At 43.2% G+C, this 22,231-nt stretch overlaps 1 protein-coding gene across 3 annotated transcripts in view; it reads right to left on the reverse strand.

Annotated features, from left to right (window-relative positions):
• Esyt2 (extended synaptotagmin 2) overlaps positions 1-21,802 on the reverse strand; it is a 70,944-nt gene extending 49,142 nt beyond the window's left edge. The window contains exons 1-2 of one of the 3 annotated variants that reach the window (XM_027417034.2): positions 21,307-21,802; positions 14-55 (exon numbers count right to left, since the gene is read on the reverse strand). In XM_027417034.2, coding sequence (XP_027272835.1) covers positions 14-55; positions 21,307-21,642 — 378 coding nt within the window. In that variant the 5' untranslated portion in view covers positions 21,643-21,802. Of the gene's footprint in view, positions 1-13; positions 56-20,452; positions 20,472-21,306 lie in introns of those variants that run through there. The other 2 variants (XM_027417035.2, XM_035445142.1) reach the window with 2 other exon arrangements.
• Positions 21,803-22,231: the final 429 nt, after the last annotated feature.

The raw sequence follows: 22,231 nt of genomic DNA on the forward strand, positions 1-22,231 counted from the left end.
ATGCTAATCTTACCTTATTTAGCCATTCTGCTCTTTCGGTGTCTGGAAAATGAACCTGAAAGAGAAACACACACATGACAATCAAACAAAATGATGTAGAGGCTATTTTGTATTTGTATTGCCCTGTGTTTATATAACGCCTCTTTAAAGCGCTCTGCTCCAATGCTTTCTAACACGGTTGCAGAGAAGGGAAGTTGATATGTGTGGTACCTTACCTGCCACATTCTGAGAACGTGGAGGGAAAGGGTTTGGTGCCCACAAATACCACCAAAGCCTTCTCTGCCTCCCACCACCTAAGTGGGTATTCCCTAGCATCTGAAACATCAAAGTACAAAAAAAAAAAAGCCTTTTAAAAATAATATTATCATTGCCTCCATTCTGCTAGAGCTCTAGACTCAGACTTCAAAATCCATCTCTTCTTTTTGCTTTCCCTTTTTAGCCCTAGCCAAATGACTTCTATATGCAAGGGTCATCTCCACCAATCTCCTTCCCTCTCTCAAATGCATACTGTGAGCATAGTTCTCCACAGGCAAGGCCTGAATATTGGAAAAGTGACTGAAAATGCAGAAAGAAACCTACTTAAAAAGTAGGTGATGAATGTTTTCTCTGTTGTTGCAGCTAAAATAAAACATGTTTGCAAAAGAAGCTACTGCTGTTTTTAGCCACAAGGGAGGTTTCAAAAAAGGAGCACACAGTTTGGGTTTGGTGGTACAGCGGACCATAGGAGACTTGGTACGGTGACTGAGAAGATCAGATGACATACAGAAATTTCCTGAGTTACAAAGAATCCAGTCCAACAATGCTGTCCTCGGGCTGAGGAACTGAGCAGGATGGTCTCAAGGGGTGGGACATGGCTTCCAAGGTTTCTGAGACCCAACTCTGCTTCTCAAGTTTGATCATGAGAAGAAACAACAGAAAATGAGGCCTAGCAGGAAGCAATCTCGGGACACAGGATAGGTCACCATCAAGCCACTGGGCGAAGACAGTTTATTATACTGGCTCTCAGAAGTCCTGAGTGATTGACTGCTCCTCTGGGTTCTCAGGAGGAGGAAAGCAAGCAGGAGTAGTGACAGTCGTAGTGTTACCGGTTCCCTCTGTGTCTACCAACAAGCCTAAACAGGTCTTATTTCCCCTGAACCACACAATGTAATGTAATTTGATTGAACCACAAGACAGGTTAGAGTGAGTGGAAACAGTCATTTCTAAATTAGGTAAGCATAAATTCATAGGGGTGGGGTGGGGTGCAAAAACTTCCAAAATTGAGAAAATGACTTAGAAGTTAGGGGAGACAATGTTCAATGAGACAAAGGGCCGGCAGAGAACCACTACACATGTTCTTTACTCTAGATGCTGTGCTCTGTCATCAGTGAGGGTCAAATTTTAACCCAAATCAAACAAGTGTATAGGGAAGGGCTGCACTTCCCCAGGAATGGGAAGAAATTTGGTGGCTACAGTGAGGGCAGTGGACAGGCTTGTTAGACTTATCAAATTAGGCCACAAAATTAGTTCATTTGCAATTAGAACTTTGCCATTTCTTTACATGACTTTGAAGTAGTTGAGCACTTTAAATGTCTCATCAGCAACAGAATAGTTAGTGGTAGGTGGAGCATTAAAACAGGTATTTCGTACTGGATCCTTCTAATTTACTGTGAGGTTTTGCCCAACTTTACCTTTTCCCTCTAAACCAACCAACCACTAGAGGCAACAGAAAGATCAAAAGGCAAATGCTGAGCACCTTCTGTTTGCTGACACAGTAACTTGTGCAGTATAGGTGCATTCTAACTTCCGTAATTTCAGCATGAATAACAAATTAACATTTCTGAAGGGCCTGACTTCTGATTACACTTGCCCTTTGATGTCTGATTGCCCTCACCTGTTTCCCCCAAGGTCTCTTGCCTGGTCTCCCAACCACTAAATTTAGCTAATAGAACAAACAATATTCTAGAAAACAGGAACTTCCTTTTTCGATTCGCCTTACTGGAGACTTTGAATGCCTACATGCTTATCAAATAGTTCATCTTCCTCAGCTTGAGCTTCAAAGGCGGTGCAGTCACACAGTCTCTGGGCCACAACGCAGAGGCCCCATTTTCATGCCATCCCAGTGAGTACTGAGCCATGGCTGTGGACATGGGATGAAGCTCTTCCCACATGCTTTTCCTGCCATCTCTTCCCTAAGAGTCAGCTCCCTTCGGTTGTGGCTAGCTTCCCGTTTTACCACACTTTACCATCTGAAGACTAATCAGTCCTCCACTCACAGGGCTGCACTTCTCCACAAATCAGCACTTGTCATGGCATGACTTGACCATTCCTCAATAGACTCAGGGTTAGAACTTCCTCCTAACCTTCAAGACGATCCCTTAAAGTCACTGGACCATATATATGAGCAGACCTTCCACTGGACATCAGCGAATTCTATTCACAGGCACTCTGTAACTTAATTTACCAGTTAAGCAAGGAAGTATTAGTCTCTGTATTTTTCAGTCAGTACACTACACTAAATCATGTTTGCAAGTATCATCAAATGAACCTCTGGCCTTCCAATAATATCTTCAAAAAGTTTAAGGAAGGACTATGTCCAGTAATACAAGTTACAGCCAGATTTCCAACCAATAAAAAAATGATTAATAGGGGTCATACAATCTTAAAACACTGTTTGCACAGGCATATATGTATGTATATTTATATATATATATATATATATGTTACATATATATTTACAAATTTACACACACATATATATACAAACAAAATACTTTTAAGTTATACACACCTATAAATGCATACAACATAAAAATACATATCAAACCAGTAACAAAATGAATCTTTTCTTCTCTGTTGTCACAGTTTTGAATTCTTTGTGAAAGCCAAAAATTAATTTGCTAGTCATTACTGTAATTTAAGATCAAGAAATGTTGCAAGCTAGGTATGTTGGAATACATCTGCAATTCTTAAACTAAAGAAGGCAGGAAGAGGTGAGGCTGGGTCACTAGGGAGATTCTGTCTCAAATCAAAAAGGAAAGAGAAAGGAAAAAGAAAGAAAGTTTCTAACATAGAAGTACTATTTTAATAAAATAATCAAAATTATGTGAAAATGTATTCACAAGTTAAAACATACTTTATACTAGAAGAGAATACTATTCCAATGTAGGGTTATCTTAAAATGTAAGTAATCTATCCCAAATTTGAAAGAAAATTCTAATACATCAAATTGACCAAACATCTTACTGACAATATATTACAATGCAATGACTCCGGGAGGGTTCCAGAGTAGGGGTCTTCCTACTTTCCAACACTGGTGGCTCAGGGGTCTGCAAATACACCAGTGAGCCATTGCTGTTCCGTACTTTGCCATGGAGGAGGATGCTCAAACTCAAGTAGAAAAGCATCTCTGTTCACAGCTGTGCATCTTCCTTAGGGCTTTCTGTCACTGGTGACTCTAATTACTGTGTGTGTGCGCGCGCGCGCGCGCGCACACACACACACACACACACACACACACACACACACACACACACACACACACACGCTGGATGTGCTCGCTAAAGAGCACAGGTACACAGACATCCTTCAGAGACTTGCTTTAGAGAAGGAGGGATCTGATCTTACCTGGATGGTTCACTAACATTCCACAATCAGACAATGTGCGTGTGTATACACTACACTACACTACACTACACTACACACACACACACACACGCGCGCGCGCGCAGAAAGAGAGAGAGAGAGAGAGAGAGAGAGAGAGAGAGAGAGAGAGAGAGAATCCCTAACCCTGTCCTTGACATGTATACCCTTTGTAGACAGGGATGCTACAGTAGGATAGAAAGCAAAGAAAAGAATTAAAAGGATGTGAGAAAGAAAAGAGCCCCTCACTGCAATCCCAGTCTGGTTTAAATGATTCCTGTGTTTAGAGTCAAGAATTTAGAACTGATCAAAACCCTGCCTGCCTGCAAAGCTAACCAAACCACCACAAGAACTTTTTTTTTTTTTTTTTTTTTTTTTTGGTTTTTCGAGACAGGGTTTCTCTGTAGTTTTGGAGCCTGTCGGTAGACCAGGATGGCCTTGAACTCACAGAGATCCGCCTGCCTCTGCCTTCCACATACTGTGATTAAAGGAGTGTACCACTTTACCCTGTGCCAGAACCTGTTGTTTTAAATTTGATCTTTGACCCATGGGTTTCACATATAAAGCTCCTGTCTGGTAGACAAGAATATCTCTTCTTCCAATCAGGTGATCTTGGTGGGCTCCAAGTCTCAGGATGGGTTTAGAAGTGATAAGAGAAGAACTTCTAGCTCCCATACCTGTACTGTACTAGGGGTAGAGGGTAGAGGGTAGAGGGTGAGCCAACCACTGGTGGCCTATGACTTATCAATCACAGTTACTTAATGAAACCTCCCTGCGAGCCCAACAGGACAGGGTTGTAAGGAATCCAGGTTTTTGGACATGCAATGTTGCCTGGAGAGGACACTGCAGTTCTGTGTCCCTTCTCAGACCACCCCCTATGTATCTCTTTACCTGACTGGTTGTCTATATCCATTGTACCCTTTGTAAGGGCCATTGTAATAAATCAGCAAGCCATCTTAGCAAATTGATAGAATTCAAGATAGGAATTGTAGGAACCCAAGATACAACAGGTCAAAAGCACACATGACAATTTAGTCCTTGGAACTGGCTCCTAAATGGGGAAGAAAGAGTTGTGGGACTGAGTTCTGAGCTTGTAGGATCTGACACTAACTCCATGTAGACAATGTCAGAAACAAACTGAAATGGAGGACAGCCAGTCAGTGTCTGCTGGAGAACTCCTTGGTTATGGGAAATCCCTCCACCCACCATATTCGATGACCTGGGTAAATGATACTGAATATGAGAGTAAAGAAGGAATTTAATTTTCATTTCTATGAGACCAGACAAGAGAAGGGTGAGTGGAGAGAGCAGAAGTGAATAGGAATGAGGATTCTAAGCATGGACTAATCTGAAAATACTCTCTGGTCATGGTAAGCAGGGCTGCCTTTACTTTACAGGCCACTGAGGATAGCCACGTGCCAGATGGGGGAATGTGTGAAGTCACTAAGGAAGGAGCCTCTCTGTGCTCATCGTCCTGGAGGGCAGAACCAGCGGCTCAGGAGCCTGCAGCAGTGAGCTGACTGTAAAGCTGGCTTTACTGGGATTATTAGGAAGGCACTCAGTCATTCTGAAATTTTAATTTACAAGCCAGTACCTTCAGATTGTCAAGGGAATAAGGAAGAGAATATATCAACTTTAAAGAAACCCAATCTGACACCAAATTTTAAATTCTGTTCACTAACTTTAAAAATCTGTTTCTAACTAATACATATTCATAAACATTTGTTTGTCCTGCACAAACAGAATTTAAAACAGCAAAAAAACACAGAAAAAAAACCCACTAAGAGACAGAGATAACAGAAAATATGTTCCCAAGTCATACAAAATCCAAGAACACAGAATATGTAGTTTCAAATCTGATCTTCCAAGTTAAAAAAAAAAAATCAAAAACATCCTTTATTTCAATTGTAAAAGTTTATTATCTCCATGAAGCATAAATGATCACTATAACATTATCCATGTTTCTATTATATCTAAGAGTTGACACTGTCAAAAACTCTTTTAATACTATTTTTAAAAGGAATAAAAGCTGAGTTGGGTGTTGGTGTCGAATATGTTTAATCCCAACACTCAGGAGGCAGAAGCAGGTGGATCACTGTGAGTTCAAGGCCAGCCTGGTCTACAGAGCAAGTTCCAGGACAGTCTCCAAAGCAACACAGAAAAACCCTGTCTTGGGGGGGGAAAAAAAAAAGAATAAAAACTTACTTGGATTTTACTATGCTATTGATATTACCAAGTTGTTTTTACGTAGAAAAAACTGGACCAACATACAAAGACTGAACATGTTAACTACAACCAGGAACTCTACATAGAATATCTAATTTAATGCTCACAAATACCTAAGGATGAGAGGTCAAGTTGGCTTTCCTACCTGGCATATGACCAACCCAATCTCTGCAATTCTCTTCCCAGTGCTTTCCATGTGGGCTGCTCCAGATGGGAAAGGAACAGAGATGTAGAGTTTGTAGAAAAATAGCTACATAATCCAGTTTACATTACAGAAGTATGATAAGAAAACGAAGCATTGGGGGTGGTATTAAAAACTGATATTTGACAAGACTTCAAAAACAAAAACAAAAAAGGCTATTAAAATGTAAGATCTTAAGCAAGGGCTATCTTGCCATGTGTCTATGACTCTCTGGATCGCAGTGGAACCGGTGTTGTTCCTGAATCCTCCTGTGCTGTACATCTATGACTCTCTGGATAGCGACAGCAGCGGTGGCGTTCCTGAATCTTTCCTGTTCCTGGCTTTTGAGTACATCAGGAGAAAGTGATGGAAGCCTTGGTTGGTATCAACTCCCTTTCATTACTTCTGATGATTTCAAATGCATGCTTCTTTATTCATTTCACAAGTTACCTGCTTGACATACTTGATCCCCATTTGCACTCTCTCAACTTCTCAAGAGACCAGAGTCATTTTCTAATTCATAACAACTAGAAAATAATAAAGACAAGAAGTCTTCACATTAAATGATATTTTTCTAAGACAATAGAAGGTTTTGTCCTGATAGCTCAAGTCCCAAATCCAAAAACAAAACAAAACAAAAAAGCAGGCAATCAGTTAATTCATACAAGAAATCAAGCAATTGAGCTCTTCAAAAATCCCCAACGTAGGGTTGAAGAGATGACTCAGTAGTCAGGAATACTGGCTGCTACTCTAGAGAACCTGGATCCACAAGGTGGCTCACAACCATCTTTAACTATAGCATCCAAGTGACCCGACACTCTCGGGCCTCAGTGAGCATTGAGCACATCTGTGGGGCAGACAGACAAGCAGACAAACTACCCCCACTTGTGTCATGTAATCGAGACTGGTCACAATAACACATAACCTGACACACTAAACACATTTCTTATTCTGCTTCCAAATCAGAAACATTCAAAATTCTCTCCTAGGCATTTAAGATACTGAGGAGAAATTCCACCAAGTCATGTGAAACAGCGTTAACATCCTTCCAGTCTTCACCTGAGACCACAGGTGACTACGGTCAGTCACTCTTATATTCTCACAAAAGAGACCTAACAGAGTTAGGGTAAAAAATTTGACTTCCCTATGTTATTGCAAACTGCAAAGGTCTGAAACAAGGACTGGGTGCTCGCTCATACAGGACAACAGGCTGAGCTCAGGAGGGAGGCATAGGTCTGGCTCCTGGTAGCTGAAGGAGGACCAGGGGATAACAGAGAGAACATGTCTGTGGTGTAACAGTGTGTACAAAGCATGTGCTTAGTAAGTATTTATCTTTGATAATTCACTGTTTCTTCCTTACATGAGTGACAGAGATCTATTTTAAGGAAACTGAGTAGAAAATAATTTTATACTAAGTGACTCCTAATATACTTTTCTATTACAAGATGTTTAAAATATTTGAAAACCAAATTATATTATATGTGGGGAGGGGGGAATCTCTCACAATATAGCCACGGCTGGTCTCAAACTTTGGGATGCGACTGCCTCAGCTTCTAGGTGCTAGGATTATAAGTTTGTGCCAACACACTTGGCTAAAAGCCAATTCTTCTATTTCAGTAATACATGGTACACCAAGTTTCATATGTACATCTGGCATATATAATTTATACATCTGCTTATTTTTAAGACATTTTAGGTTTTTCCATATGTACAACATGATGTCAAAATCTAAGCTAGGACTGATGACATTCAATGGCAGAAGCTAAACAACTTATAGCTTATAGCCATGGGTAGCAAGTCAACCATTTAATGATGTAGTTAATGTCTCCCATGTTAACACATGTCCAAGGGGGAGATTTTAAGTTGAAGCATACTTTAACAAACTCCTCAAAAATCTTTAGACAGTCTTTGTCACTACTAACAGAAAGTCACACAGTTATCTGGTATTCTTGATTTAAACTGGAGTTTTGGCATAAGCTACATCAATCTCACAAATTAAAATAGTCCAAAAGGAGGAAGGCTGTCCTCAACACAGAAGACAATCTGGTGGGCTTTTAAAAGTCCAAATCCAATACCGCCAGGCAGATACACACACTTATGTTTTCACTAAACGAATGAGAAGACGGATATGCAAGTGTACCACCTCAGGTGTTTTCTTTGCAAGTGATTTAGATTTGTTATTAAATATATATGCATGATTATGAAAATGGGATTAAGATCCTTTAGAATTAGAGAAGCAACAAGAAAAGGTAATAATGTCCCAGCTTCAGACGTCACATTAAATTTAAGTCCTCCAGGGGCTGGAGTCTGATGGCGCTCGGTGGTTAACAGCACAGGTTGATCTAGAGGATCTGGGTTTGATTCCCAGCAACCACATGGTGATTTACAATCATTTCTAATTCCAGTTCCAGAAGATCTATTATAATGTCGTCTTTTGGCCTCTGTAGGCACCAGGCATGCACTTGATGCGCAGGGATACATGCAGGCAAAACATCCATACACATGAAATTTTTAAAAAGTCAAGCCAGTTACAGTGGCTCACACAGGTAATCCCAACACTCTGAAAGCTGAGGCAGGAAGATCACCAGCTTGAGACTAGCCTGGGCTACACTAAGATCCTGTCTCAATAGAAAAAGGGAAGGAAAAAGGAAAGGAGATTAATAATGTATTTCCTACGGGCTTAACATTACTCTCATGCAGACAATACACACACACACACACACACACACACACACACACACACACACACACACACACACACACACACACACATCTCAGGAATTCAGAAAATGTAATCAGAAATTGGCTACCCTAAAATGTACACTTTCCCTTTAAATCCTTTAATTTTAAGCAACAAAAAAGAATCAGTAAATAGCAAGACTCATGAAAACACTTCATGGGAAAATGTATTGGATACATAATATCAAGCTTTCAGTAGAAGCATCCCACACATGCTTACTTGTCACACACCACTGCCATTGTCATGTTAACATGGAAATACCTTTTAAAATCCAACAGGCTTGGTATTATAGTACAATTCAGAGATATACAACATGGTTGGTTTATCATTTCCTGTTTTCATATAAGATAGTAAGTAATAGGGCCAGAGAGATGGCTCAGAGGTGAAGAGCACTTTCCACTCTTCCAGAAGACATGAGTTCAGTTCCCAGGACCCACACTGGGTGGCTCAGAACTAATGTAACTCCAGTTCCAATGAACTGATGACCCCTACAGACACCCACAAACGTTGTGATACACACACACACACACACACACACACACACACACACACACACACACACACCTACCTTTTAAGAAATAGAAGGTGGATGTGGTGGCACACTCTTTAATCCCAGCACTCAGGAGGCAGAGGCAGGCAGATCTCTGGGAGTTCAAGGCCAGCCTGGTCTACACAGAGTGAGTTCCAGGATGAACAGGGATAGAGACCCTGTCTAGCAGAATAACAATAACAAAAAGGAACAGTAAATAATGACAGAACTTTAATTTCTTGATTCTCTGTAATGTTTACTGAAAAATCATTCATTATGCATGCATAATGCATAGAAACCAGAATTAGATCATAAGATCACTGCAATAAAACTGAAAAATAGATAATTGGCTTTTGTCTCTAGACCCTGACAATTCCTAAACTGAACATCCCTTGGAATGTTCTGGGTGGTGTTTCATCAACAGAAGCATCTACTGTTCTCATCTGGTGGTGTGTTAATTTAAGTAAGAATGACGCCCATAGGCTCATTTATTTGAACCCTGGGTCACCAGAAGTGGTGGGACTGTTTATGAAGGCACCAGGCTTTTCAATGGAGACTTTAAAAGGCCTAAGGGCCTGCAATGAAGTTCTACAAACTCTGAGAAATCACAGGTGGCAACTCAGAATATCATATGCAGCAAAACTATCAACTAGGATTTAAGGAGAAAGGAAAATTCTCCATAATAAAAACAGATTTAAGGAACTCAGGACCACGAAGCCAGTTCTACAGAGGATGATGCCAGAAGATTAAACACAGCCAAGGAAGCATAAGAATAAAAATTCTAGATCAGTTAATAAAAAGAGAAGAAACACCATCAGTGCAACAAGATGATAAGAATTAATACACATTGTTCAGTAACAACTATTAATATTAATGACTTCAATCTCCCAATAAAGAAATACAGACTAACAGACTGAAAGAAAACAAACAAACAAAGCCCAGGACCCATCTTTTTGTTGCTTCCAAGAAGTGCCCTTCACAATCAAAGATAGACAGCGCCCTAGCGTAAAAGGGCGGGGAAATGTATTCCAAACAAATGAGCAGAAAAAAAAAATGCAGGTGCACCTATTCTAATATCTGACAAAATATACTTCAAACCAGAGCTAATCAGAAGAGGTAGGTAGGGAAGGAAACGTCATACTCATCATCACAGGGAAAATCCATCAAAAAAAGACACTGCAATTCTTACCATCTGTGCCTCAAACACAAGGTACCCAAGTTTGTAAAAGAAACTGCTACAGCTAAAATCACATATTGGCTCTCACACGCTGATAATGAGAGACCTCAATACCCTATTCCCACCAATACACAGGTGGCCCAGACAAAAAGAAGACAAGGAAATGCTAGCTGACATCATCAACCAATGGACCTAACAGAAATTTACATAGTATTTCATCCAAACACAAAATACACCTTCTCAGCACCTCATGGAATTTTCTCCCAAACAGACTACATACTCAGACACAAAGCAAGTCTCAAGAGATACAAGAAAATAAAAATAAAACCCTGCAATCCTATCTGACCACTACAGATTAAAGCTGGATATCAACAACAGAAAGCTTGCTTACAAACTCACGAAACCTGGACAACTCTCTAGTGATTGAAAAATAGATCCAGATGGAAATTAAGAAAGACATTAAAGGCTCTCTAGAGTTGAATGAAGATGATTATACAGCATACCCAAACAGGGATAGAGAAAGGTAGTAAACAGAGTCAGAGAGAAGCCATGTAGTTGCCAAGAAAGCAAGAGGCTCAGGCATCAACGGTAAACCAAGACCATGTGGAGCTACACAGATTAATAGAAATGGGTCAATAATTAACAGCCATAGCCCAAACAGTTTTAATTAACATAAGCCTCTGTGTGTTCATTTGGGACTAAATGGCTACAGGACCAGGCAGGACAGCAACTTCTGTCAATAAAACCATGTCTTGAAAAGCCAATAATAATAATAATAATAATAATAATAATAATAATAATTTTAAAAAACAAGCTGGGAGTGCTGGAGCATGCCTTTAGTCCTAATACTTGGGAGGCAGAGGCAGGCAGAACTCTGTGAGTTTGGGGCTGGCCTGGGCTATATAGTGAGTTTCAGGATAGTCAAGAAACTCTCAAAAACAACAACAAAAGGCTAAGGGCTGTGGTGATGGATAAGTTGGGAAAGGCACTTACTATCAACCTGGCAACCTGAATTCAACCTCTAGGACCCACATGGCAGACGGAAAGAACCAACTCCTCCATGCTGTCCTTTCATTTCTAAGCATGTGTATATAGTACATGTGTGTCTGTACTTATATACACACACAAATAAATAAATAGAATTTTAGTATGCTAAGTAATTTAGGCTAGACACGAGTCACATATTGTATGACTGTTTTTTTATGACCTATTCAGCGTAGGAAAACCCACAGAGACAGAAAGCAGATTCACAATAGCACTTAAAAACTGACGTAATGGCTTCCCATGCTGACCTGCAGGGACCCACTTGCAAATCATCTTTCTTGGCAGCACGATCATTCTGCACCTGGGGCTGTCACTCACTTTCTCGATCAGTCTTTTTTCTATCTTTCCCTCCCAGCTCTGTCTCCATGAGACTTGGCATCGTCTTTGTCTTCAGACCATCTGGCGACTACTGTCAAGCCTGTCTTTTAAATTAACACTTACCACCCTAGTCGACATCCAGGGTTTACCTAAGGTCTAGAAGCTAAAGGTCAACTCCTCTTCTCGTGTATTTCAAAGCCCTGCTTTGCTGTCTCTCTCAGTTCTCGGAGCTGCCTTTCTGTGTTGTCCTTTTTTTTTTTTTTTTGATTTTTCAAGACAGGGTTTCTCTGTGTAGCCCTGGCTGTCCTGGAACAAGCTCCTGTAGAGCAGGGTGGCCTTGAACTCACAGAGATTTGCCTGCCTCTGCCTCTGAGCTACACTGGGAAATGGAATAACCCAGTGATAGAGGGTTTACTACCATGTGCAAGGATCCTGGATTTAACCCCCAATATTGTACAAAGAAACAAAAATCTGGCAGATAGACTCTTAGCAACAGCACAAAATAAACACACTGCAATGAGGGAGGTAGCAAAGGGCATCTCTGTGGTGAGAGATGTGACTCAGGCCACATGGCCAGAGGATCTGTCAAAGCTTTGCATGTCTGTGACTCAGGTGGTGACCCAAGAACATGTCTGCTTGCCTGTGCCTAGTTATTTCACTGAACCTGGCCTTACCCCAGTCTCACAGGATGTAGTCAGGCTCACTGCAGTTTTATATTCCTGATGAGGAACGGCAGGTTACCCAAAAGCACAAGACTAGGGGGGTGGATCCCATTGAGGGGTGGTTCACAAGGACCATTTCCAGACTCTGGGCTCCTGGTCTACAACGGCTGCTTCTCACAATTAGCAATGCATCTCGAGGGACACTGAACCAGCCGTGTGGGCTGATACTTACACAGAAGGACAAGACAATCCAACAAGTCTCCGGAAACCTCAAAGCAGTTATCATTTTATTGTGCTACATGAAACTGCGATCTAGGATGAGAACATTCTTGTTAAATTTTAATATCCCACACAGGAACAAGAGCATTCTGAGGTTATGACTCACCGTGGAGGGAATGTAAGAGGTGGGGATAGATCTATCATGTCTTCAAAACACAAAACAAAACCCTTTATTTTTATGTGTACAATGTTTTGCCTGTATGAAAATCTGTGCACCATGTACATGCCTGATGACTGTGGAGGCCAGAAGAAGGCATCGAATCTCCTGGCACTGGAGTTTTAGGTAGTTGTGAACCTAGGAATCAAGCCTGGAACAGTACTCTGGAAGAGTAGCCAGAACCCGTAGCCTCTCAGCCACCTCTCTAGTTCCTTTTAATTTCTTACCATTCAAAATGAACACTGCCTTCCACAGTTAGACTTTTATATATAAAATGATCATATTATTCTAATGAGTTTAAAAATAAGTCTATGGTGTGGAATATTTCCTTATACTGTGTGAAGGTCATGGTGATGGGTTCAATAAAGCGATGAATGGCCATTAGCTAGGCAGGCAGAGGTTGGGGGACTCGTGGGGACAGAGCTCTGGGGGGAAGAAAGGGGGAGTCAGCAGCCAGATGCAGAGGAAGCAAGACATGCAGGAGGAGAGGTAAAAGCCACAAGCCATGTGGGAGCAAGCAGATCAATGGAAATGGGTCAATTTAAGTTCTAAGAGCTAGTTAGAAACAAGCCTAAGCTAAGGCTGAGCCTTCGTAATTAGTAATTGTTGTAATTTAAGAAAGGAGGCGCAAAAGACGCCATGAGACAGGGTTCAAGCAGAGAGTTTAAAAAAAAAAAAATAGGGAAAGGGATCATAAACACGGGAAAGGGAAGGCGGGAGACCGGCCTCCAGAGACAGGAGCAGCAGGAGAGAGTTAAGAAGGGAGAGAGACGAGAGGGGAAGGGAGAGAAGGGAGGGAGAGAGAAAAGAAGAGAGGGGGGAGAGAAAGAGAGAGAGGATAGGAGGTGGTCAGGGCCCCTTTAAAAGGAAAGGTAGTGAATGTGCACAGGTGGTGCTCTTAGTGGCTGCAGCTGAGGGTGTATCCTGTCAGGACCCCAAGGACAGGCCAGTGCAGATGCCTGAATACTAACAATAATAGGTCTTTGTGTCATGATTTTGAGCTGGTGTTCCCAACATGAAAGTTCATCTACAAACGGCATCCAACATGAGGGCTTGAATATCCAAACATGGGGCCCAAGAAAGCTAAGAAAAGTAATGGACAAGGAGCTGGATGTGGTTTCCTCTTCCTGTAGTCTCTCAGGCAGGCTGGTGCTCAGTGTTCAGATGTGTGGCAACCAGATGCTATGTGCAGGCTGGAGCCAGACACCAGTGCCGTGCACTAAGCTGACACAACAGTTTAAGACTTGTCACACACGATCAGAGAACACTGCAGGTACTTAGTAAAGCCAGGCCCAGACACACAAAAAAACATCTACAAAGATACAGTATGTTTAAAAATGTGCTTGGATGCTAACGAAAAGAAAAGAAAATGGGTATAAACAGTCATAAAAAAATAGTGTAAAAATAATAAGTAAATTCTTTAAAAAGAGAGTAAAGTAAAATTAAAAAGTAAGTCATGTAAAGGATAGAAAAATCCTAACACTGGGAGTTTGGGCCTTATATGGTGCTTTGTTCTTTTTTTTTTTTTTTGAGTTTTTTTTTTTTTTTTAATGCTAATGAACAGAGAATGACAGTTGCTGAGAGACACTGGATTGTGGAAGGGACTTTTGAATTAAACCAGCCTATATACTTTAGGAATATCTTGGCTTCAAAATGAAGATGGAAATTTATCACTTTAGGGAAGAGGTTTATGCGTTTGTTTCCTCAGAAAAAGAAAGGCTGTGGATTCATTCAAGGTTGATAAAATCGAGTGTGATTGGGGAATACCCCCCTAAAAATCCTGCCTACAGATATAAACCTAGAAAAACTACAAGACAGGTGAGATATATTATACCTGCTCAAACATAAAACAAAAAAAATCATCTTTGGCTGGCTTTACTTAATGCAGATATGTTACATTTGAAAGTCTGTGTGTTTGCAGAGAAAGAGGACCAGACTCAATGAAAACAGGTGGGCCAGGTGATCCAGCTCTCAGAATGCCTCTGCTGCAGTTTCCTCAGAGTTCTGCATCCAGAACAGCTTCAAGACTGTTGGCTGAGATGGTCCAGCCTCACAGACTATTCTAGCCAACACTACAGGTAAGTCTTGCTCTTTCCCACTGCAGAGAGTGGACAACAAACGTTACAGCTAGTTTTTCCAGGACGTGACCATTATTTCAGTTTTCTCAGGATCCCCCAAAGATGCCATCACCTCTAGAAAACAAAAAGCAGTCCAGAGAACATGACACCCACATTCCCAAGAGGTGAGGTGATTGGTCTGTGGTCATATGGTGGGTTACGAATGTTTGTTATTTAGGGGTTGGTTACAAGTTGTTACTGGTCATGGTCAGGGAGAAAGCTAAACAAAGGAGATTAGATTCACAGATCTCTTTCTGAAGGGAAAAAAAGGATATAATATAGAAATGATGAGATAAAAAGGTAAATTGTTAAGTCTGTTTTTTAAGAACCACTAGTCTCAAATATTTTACATTGGTATGGATTTTTGTATATTGTTACACATTTAAGGTTATTTTTGTCATACTATATATATATATATATGTGTATGTATATATACATATATATATATATATTTCTATTTTTGTTTCACGTATTGTATCTACACAGCTCATTTAAAACTGTAATGTAACCTTTTAGTCCTTGAAAGCTATTAAGATAATAAAAAATACCGGTTAGTAGTTAATCATCTATAACAATCAAACCTGAAGTCATATTAGGTATGTTTTCAAAGTTAAACAGATGTATTTTAGATAGACAGATGGTCTTCAAACACCTTCAAAAGACCTGTGGAATATGGCATTTAAAATGTTTTGTTAACATAGGGCTTTTCAGGACAGTGAGATATTTCTGCTCCTGGCAACACCAAACTCCATATGGAGTTTGCTTTCATTATGGCAAAGCTAGACATTTGCCTTGACTGCTGAACTTTGCCAAGATAAGGCAGGACAGGGGCAATCCTTCAGACTTTCTCCTTCATAGAAAAGTCTGCCAGATCTTCTAGGCTTGTAGGCCTAAGATGATGCTCCAATGTTACAGAGGAACCCTGAGGTGACGACTGTCCAGGCAGCTTGATGTCTTTATCGTTTCATACTTTTGGAAGTTGCTTGCTATGCACTTCCTGTTTACTCAGGTAATATTATATCCTTCTGGGGTCTTTGATGGAGGTGAAGACTAGGTAGTTATCGTTGCAGTTTTCCTTACTTATGATAGAAAGTAAATTAGGTACAGAGCTTTGGGCTTATTAAGATAAAATACAGGCGTATTTTTTTCCAAAGATGCCAAATACAAATGGACTAGACATAATGAATTCTTACGTGAAAATTGTTTTTATTATTTATAGCTTTATTAAGTTAGAATTAAAACCTTTCTTTTTTTGTTTAGACAAAAAGGGGGGACTGTTATGGAATAGTCCTTTGCACTGTGTGAAGGTGTGTCACTGTGATTAGTGTAATAAGGAGCTGAATGCCATTAGCAAGGCAGGAAGAGGTTAGGTGGGACTTCTGGGGTCAGAGAGCTCTGGGAGGAAGAAAGGAGGAGTCAGCAGCTGGATGCAGGGAGAGCAAGACATGTGGAGGATAGGTAAAAGCTGCGTGTCATGTAGGTGCATGTCCTCTGAAAAACAAAGCAAACACTTGTGTTGAAGTTTCTGCGGGCTGATGGGCTGATTTTAACTTCCTGAATGTGGAACGCTACACACTGAGGACACAAATCACCTACATGTGTCTTTAGCCTGCTTGGGAGCCATTAATAACCCACCTCTTTATCTCCAACAGCCTTTCCACTATTCTGATTATTTTGTTATAACCTGTTTACTAGGTGTATTTGGTAAACACATTGATTTAAGTCTATATTAACTCCAAGTCTGTAAAAGTTCATACCTCTTGCCAATCCTAGTAGAGATGGAGGAATCTAGCCCTTTGGGAAGTCAGTTTCAAAGGTGGTTACTAGTTCTTCATTAGTATGTGTTAATTTTTTTTAACTTAGAAAAGGGGGGGTGACAATTTAGGCTAGCAACTATTACACAGATATAGTAATCAACCAGTTCTTCAAACTGGAAGCACCGCTAACAGTCCACAAACACCCTTGCCTCCATGTCCCACATTTTTCTTCATTACTTGTCTGCTTATGTTTTGGATCAATTTGGGTGAGACTTTAGAAATCGATGGGTAGCTCTTGTCCTTGCACTTACAGCGTGTTGAGAAGTCACGCATGGTGGACCACACTGTTTCTCCTTGTATGCCCAAGCTCTATGTGTATATAGAATGTGGGATTGTTTTTGATAAGGTATCTGCAAATTGCCAAAAATGTTTAAGAAACCCAAGGAAGGAACACTTCCCCTCTTCATTTCTTAGAGCCCACATGGAGTTCAGTGGAAGCACTTCTGTTCCTGCTACTAAGAGACAGGGCAGGCTCACTTGGACTCCTCATTCCTAAGAGCCTGGGAGGGTTCAGTGGGAGCACTGTGTTCCTCAATCTTTAGGGCCTGGGTAGGGTCAGTGGGAACATTGCTGGTTGTCGTTAATTAGTCTGTTCCACTTTCTAACACTTGAAGAACTTAGAACTGAAGAGATCTGTTGTGGGATATTGTACACTGTGTGAAGATGTATTGCTGTGGTTGGTGTAATAAAAAGCTGAATGGCCAACAGCTAAGCAGGAGGTATAGGCAGGATTTCTGGGGAGAAAGGCAGAGGAGGAGGAATCTAGGCACACAGGAGACGCCAAGGAGGCATGGAGGGAGTCAGGCATATAGGCTGAGCTTTCATAATTAATTATTAAGTCTCCGTGTCACAATTTGCCAGCTGGTGGCTGAGGAGAAACTACTACATAGATCTCAGCAGAGCCCTCTCCAAAGAAGGTGGCCTATCTGCTCTCCACTGCTGCCCTCCTGGGGCTTCTGTCTTACAGAAGCTGCCATAATTGTTACTGCTCACACCCAGTTCCACACTCACACACTCTCACACCTGCTCCCTTTACCAAAAAGCATTTCCGGTTCTTTCTTCAATTCGTATGCCACAGCAGGCCATCACCAGCCTACCTGATAGTGTGTCAGTACATGTACCTGGAAGGAATATAAATGTGAAGGCAGGGCGACTTTTTATGCTTCATCGTAACAGTGTGATAAAGTTCCTCTGGGACAGAATTGTCATGGACATTAAGAGAGATGCTTGGATAAACTGTTAGCCAAATGCAAAAGGCCACACCCAGAGCATTGTAAAAATACAGGTACACAAACCAATCTGCAGGCTAGATTTATAAATGTATTTCATACATGTCTATAAATTCTCATATTTGATCTAAGTCCCATCTTTAAAATTAAAATGAGCACAATATTAATCTGAGATACAAATACAACTGCAGCCTGAACATCTGGGCTAATGGATACATATGTGGTAAATTTAAATTTACTGAAGTTAAAGACCAACCAAGGTATTTACTGATTATTTTAAGAAACACGCAGGGCACACGTGGCAATGCATTGTAACTGGCACAGGCTGTGTAACCTACGTATAACCAGGTGTGCACGTCAAGAAGACACTCAGCTGTGCCTGCCTCTCATCCTCAGATTAAAACCACTCACCTCTACACCAATCTGATACAAGTCTCACAAAACACACTGAGAAAGCCAACTTTGTTCTTTCTTTATATGAGACTACCATGCATTTTTTCAGTTTATTTTGTTCTTAGATGGTTAAGTATTATATGTTGACGAGAGTTACATTCTCCTAAACTTCCAGAAGAACACTGGGAAGAAAGTTGTCTCTGCCCCCTACCCCAGATTGTACACAATAGTACAGAAGAACATGCCTAAAGGAACAGGCTGTTTCAATTCCCAGTTATCCAAATATTTGAGGACTAAAAGAACAACTTTTACCAAGTTAAGCAACACTGTACATAACAGGTTGATGTTTCTATATACTTGCAGCCATAACATCAGAATTTACTGGCAGCGGGAAAGACAGGAAAGAACCACTCTTTACCAAAGTTGTGCATTTTCAAGTAAAAATACAAGTTCGGCACTGTCCCTCTTCCCAGCTTAAATTTTCATTTTGCTAGGTAAAATGCTGTGGGTCAATTTACCTAACGATGAAATTAGGAAGTTGATAGCAAACTAGCTCATGTTTTCTCATGTTTCCACTCCACTATGAATCATAACCATTAATGACACTTAAAACTTACATAGTCCTTGGCATGCTCATCTTGTTCAAGACAAAATATCACCCCAATATCCAGAAACCACAGAGGCCAGACAAGCATGTTAGCACATACCTGCTATCCCACCACTTGGTGGTGGAGGCAGGATGACCAACCTTGGCCACAAAGTAAGACCTTGTCTCCAAACAACCCAACAAAAACAAAAACAAAGCAAACACATGCAGGGGGCTGTCAATGTATTCAGTGGTAGACTACTATACTATCATGCTGGAAGCACTGAGTCTGGCTGCAAAGAGCAAACAAAAAACCCAAAACTGGCCAACTACTTTTTTATTTGATTAAATTTAGTTCATTATGGCAGCGACTGTATTCTATTTCCTGTGTGAAAACACTTGCATTTTTGCCAACATGTTATAAAAGCTAGTTTATGTCAGCCGATCAACAATCAAGTATTTCTGAAAGTCAGCACCACTCTGCTCCTAAAGATTTCAGTCCTATTTGTGCTGTTGTTTGGACGTTTAACTGCTGGGGTCTTCACAAGCTTTCTGACAGCGTTTAGTTCAGTGTAGCAGAGACAACATACATTCAGCATTCCAAAGTACACAGATTCTTGTTGATTCTCACCTTGGCCACTCCAACTTCCTGTTTTTCATACATTCCTTTACTGCGAGCTAAGCTAAACGTTGTACCATACACTTACTTTCATTTTCCAAAACACCACTGCCCTACATATTCACCTCGTATCAGACGAAACTTATTATACTTCTTACTCCAATTGCTATTTGTAATCACAAAGTGCTACTCCCTGTTACATTCCTCTTGAATTTGGGAACCCCTACTTTAAAAATTTTTTTGTTTTGGGGTATTTGTACCATGTTCCATGCCACATCTCTCAAGTGTTTCCTGGCTGGAAAGCTCTTTCTCCACTAACCCCCCTCCTCCTCCCTTCTAAAACTCACTATTGTCTCCTTCCACACAGACAACCACATCAGGCCTAAGGCGTGCATCGTTCATCTTAAAATATAACACTATTTCCTTCTGAAGCTGTCACACTAACTCCTTGCTAAGAAAGACAAGTGAGGAGAAAATGATAAAGCCAGCTCCGACAGAGAGCTTAGTTTGTTTAAGAAAAAAAAAAAAAACTAAAACCGCAACACCATTATTGTTCATAAGCTCACGCTGGATCTAGAACGACCATATAAAAGAGCTTAGTCTTACATCTGGTATTTAAAAAAAAAAAGAAAGAAAGAAAAGAAACAAAGATTTCAGTTATTCTCAAATAAGCTTTCCAGGAACACTCCAATCGTGTCAGGCACAACTAAGAAATGAATGAGTCTTCCTGAGTTTAGCATCAAGTTCTTCTTCCCACCTTGGGCTGTCGCTGCTACTTCTACATCAGGAGAGAGAGCATCTGGACCTTTCCAGACCTGCAGCGCCGCGCTGGCAGAAAAGGCTTCACACAGAATCAGTGTGCTCTGCTCGGGACAGCAGATAACATCGCCCATTAAGGTCCGCTTCGGGGCGGTAGCGTGAGGGTGGGGAAGACAAGGCCCAGCCACTGGCCACGACCGATACTGCCGAGTTAGGACGTGTCCACTACCTGCGCTCTGGTGCTAGCGACGGGGTGAGGGGTGAGGAGGGGAAAAAAACCTGCAAGAGGACTGAGAGCGAGAGGACGCTCTCGGAGGGAGGGGCAGAGACCAGGACATCTCGCCCTCCACGAGGGTGGCGAAAGCCGCCAAGAGACCTGGCTTAGGAGGGGGACGTGGGTGCGCTGAGAGCCAAGCGGGACGCAGATGCGAGTTCTTGCTCGCTTGCTCGCTCGCTCGGGGCCAGGGTGGGTAGGCCCGGGTGGTGCGGACCCCACCGAGGAAAGCAGGTGGGCGGAGAAGGCAGACCAGGGAGGGCGTGGACATCCACTTTGGGTAGGCGGACAGCAGGGGTGGGGTGGGGTGGGGTGGGGAGGCAGACGGGGAACGCATCCCACATCTGACTCGGTCGAGCTCCAGGTTGTGCGGACCCCTGCACCCCCTCCACCCGGCGATCGGGCCGAGATTTGGGGCAATCGGTGCGGACACCTCCCCGGGGCTGAAGCCTGTCAAGTCCCCACCCGTCACCGGGGAGGGCGAGCGAGAGAAGGGTGTCGCGGGTGAGGGGGCCGACTCCGCTCAACCCCGGGTGGGGCGGGAGGGGCGGCGGAGGTGTGGGGAGCGCGCTACTCACCCAGGCGGGCAGGTCGCAGGCGCGCACCTCGAGGCGCACGGCTCGCTCCTCATCCTCCAGGAGCTCCAGCGCGCGGCACAAGCGGCTGGCCTTGAGGCCGCGGCTCCGGCGACACCAGGCGAGGAGCCCGAGCGCCAGCAGCACCCAGCTGAAGCTCAGCCCCAGGTAGCCCAGGGCGTACACCGGCAGCAGCAGCGCGAAGCTGCGCGCCAGCTGCCCCAGCAGACCCGCCAGGTCCACACTCAGCGCGCTGCCCGGGGCCTCGGGCTCGCAGCGGGACCCGGCCCGGCCGGCACCCGCCTCCGGGCCGCCCTTCTCGTCCCCGGCGCCGCTCATCGCCCGCCCGCCGGCCGGCCAGCCGCGGAGCTCACTCCTCCTCCTCCTCCTCCCGGCTGGGGCGAGCGCAGATAACAGGTCGCTCTGCCCCGCGCGCCAGCGCCCCTCTCAGGGAGGGCGGGGACGGGACGGGACGGGACGGGACGGCGGGCGCCACCGCTCCGCTCCCAGAACGGGCCGGGCGGGGCTCGACGTCATCACGGCGCGCGCGAGGCCCCGCCCCCTCGCCCCGAGGGCGGGCGGGAGTGGGAAAAGGGGGCGGGGCCGTCTCGTTCCGAGGCGGGGCCAGGGCGGACGCCTGGCGACGTCATCGCCGCGCACCCCGCCCTCCGTTTGCCAGGCCAGGACCGATAGTTCGGAAGTCGGGGCGGCGCGCGGAATGTCGTACTGGCCACCCCGTTCCCGCCCGACCCCGCCCACTCTGCCGGGGCCCCGCCTGCGGCGAATGGACTGGGCCTGGTGTCATCGCGCGGCCCCCGCCCACTCGCCCGCCCGCGCTTCAGACAGCGGGCGACGCCGTCACGCCAGGCTAGCCCCGCCCCCTGGCCTGGAGGCGTGGCTCCCTCTGCGAGCCGGGAGGGTGGGCTGC

This window comes from Cricetulus griseus, chromosome 5 (assembly GCF_003668045.3).
Source record: "Cricetulus griseus strain 17A/GY chromosome 5, alternate assembly CriGri-PICRH-1.0, whole genome shotgun sequence".
Classification (NCBI taxonomy): domain Eukaryota; kingdom Metazoa; phylum Chordata; class Mammalia; order Rodentia; family Cricetidae; genus Cricetulus; species Cricetulus griseus.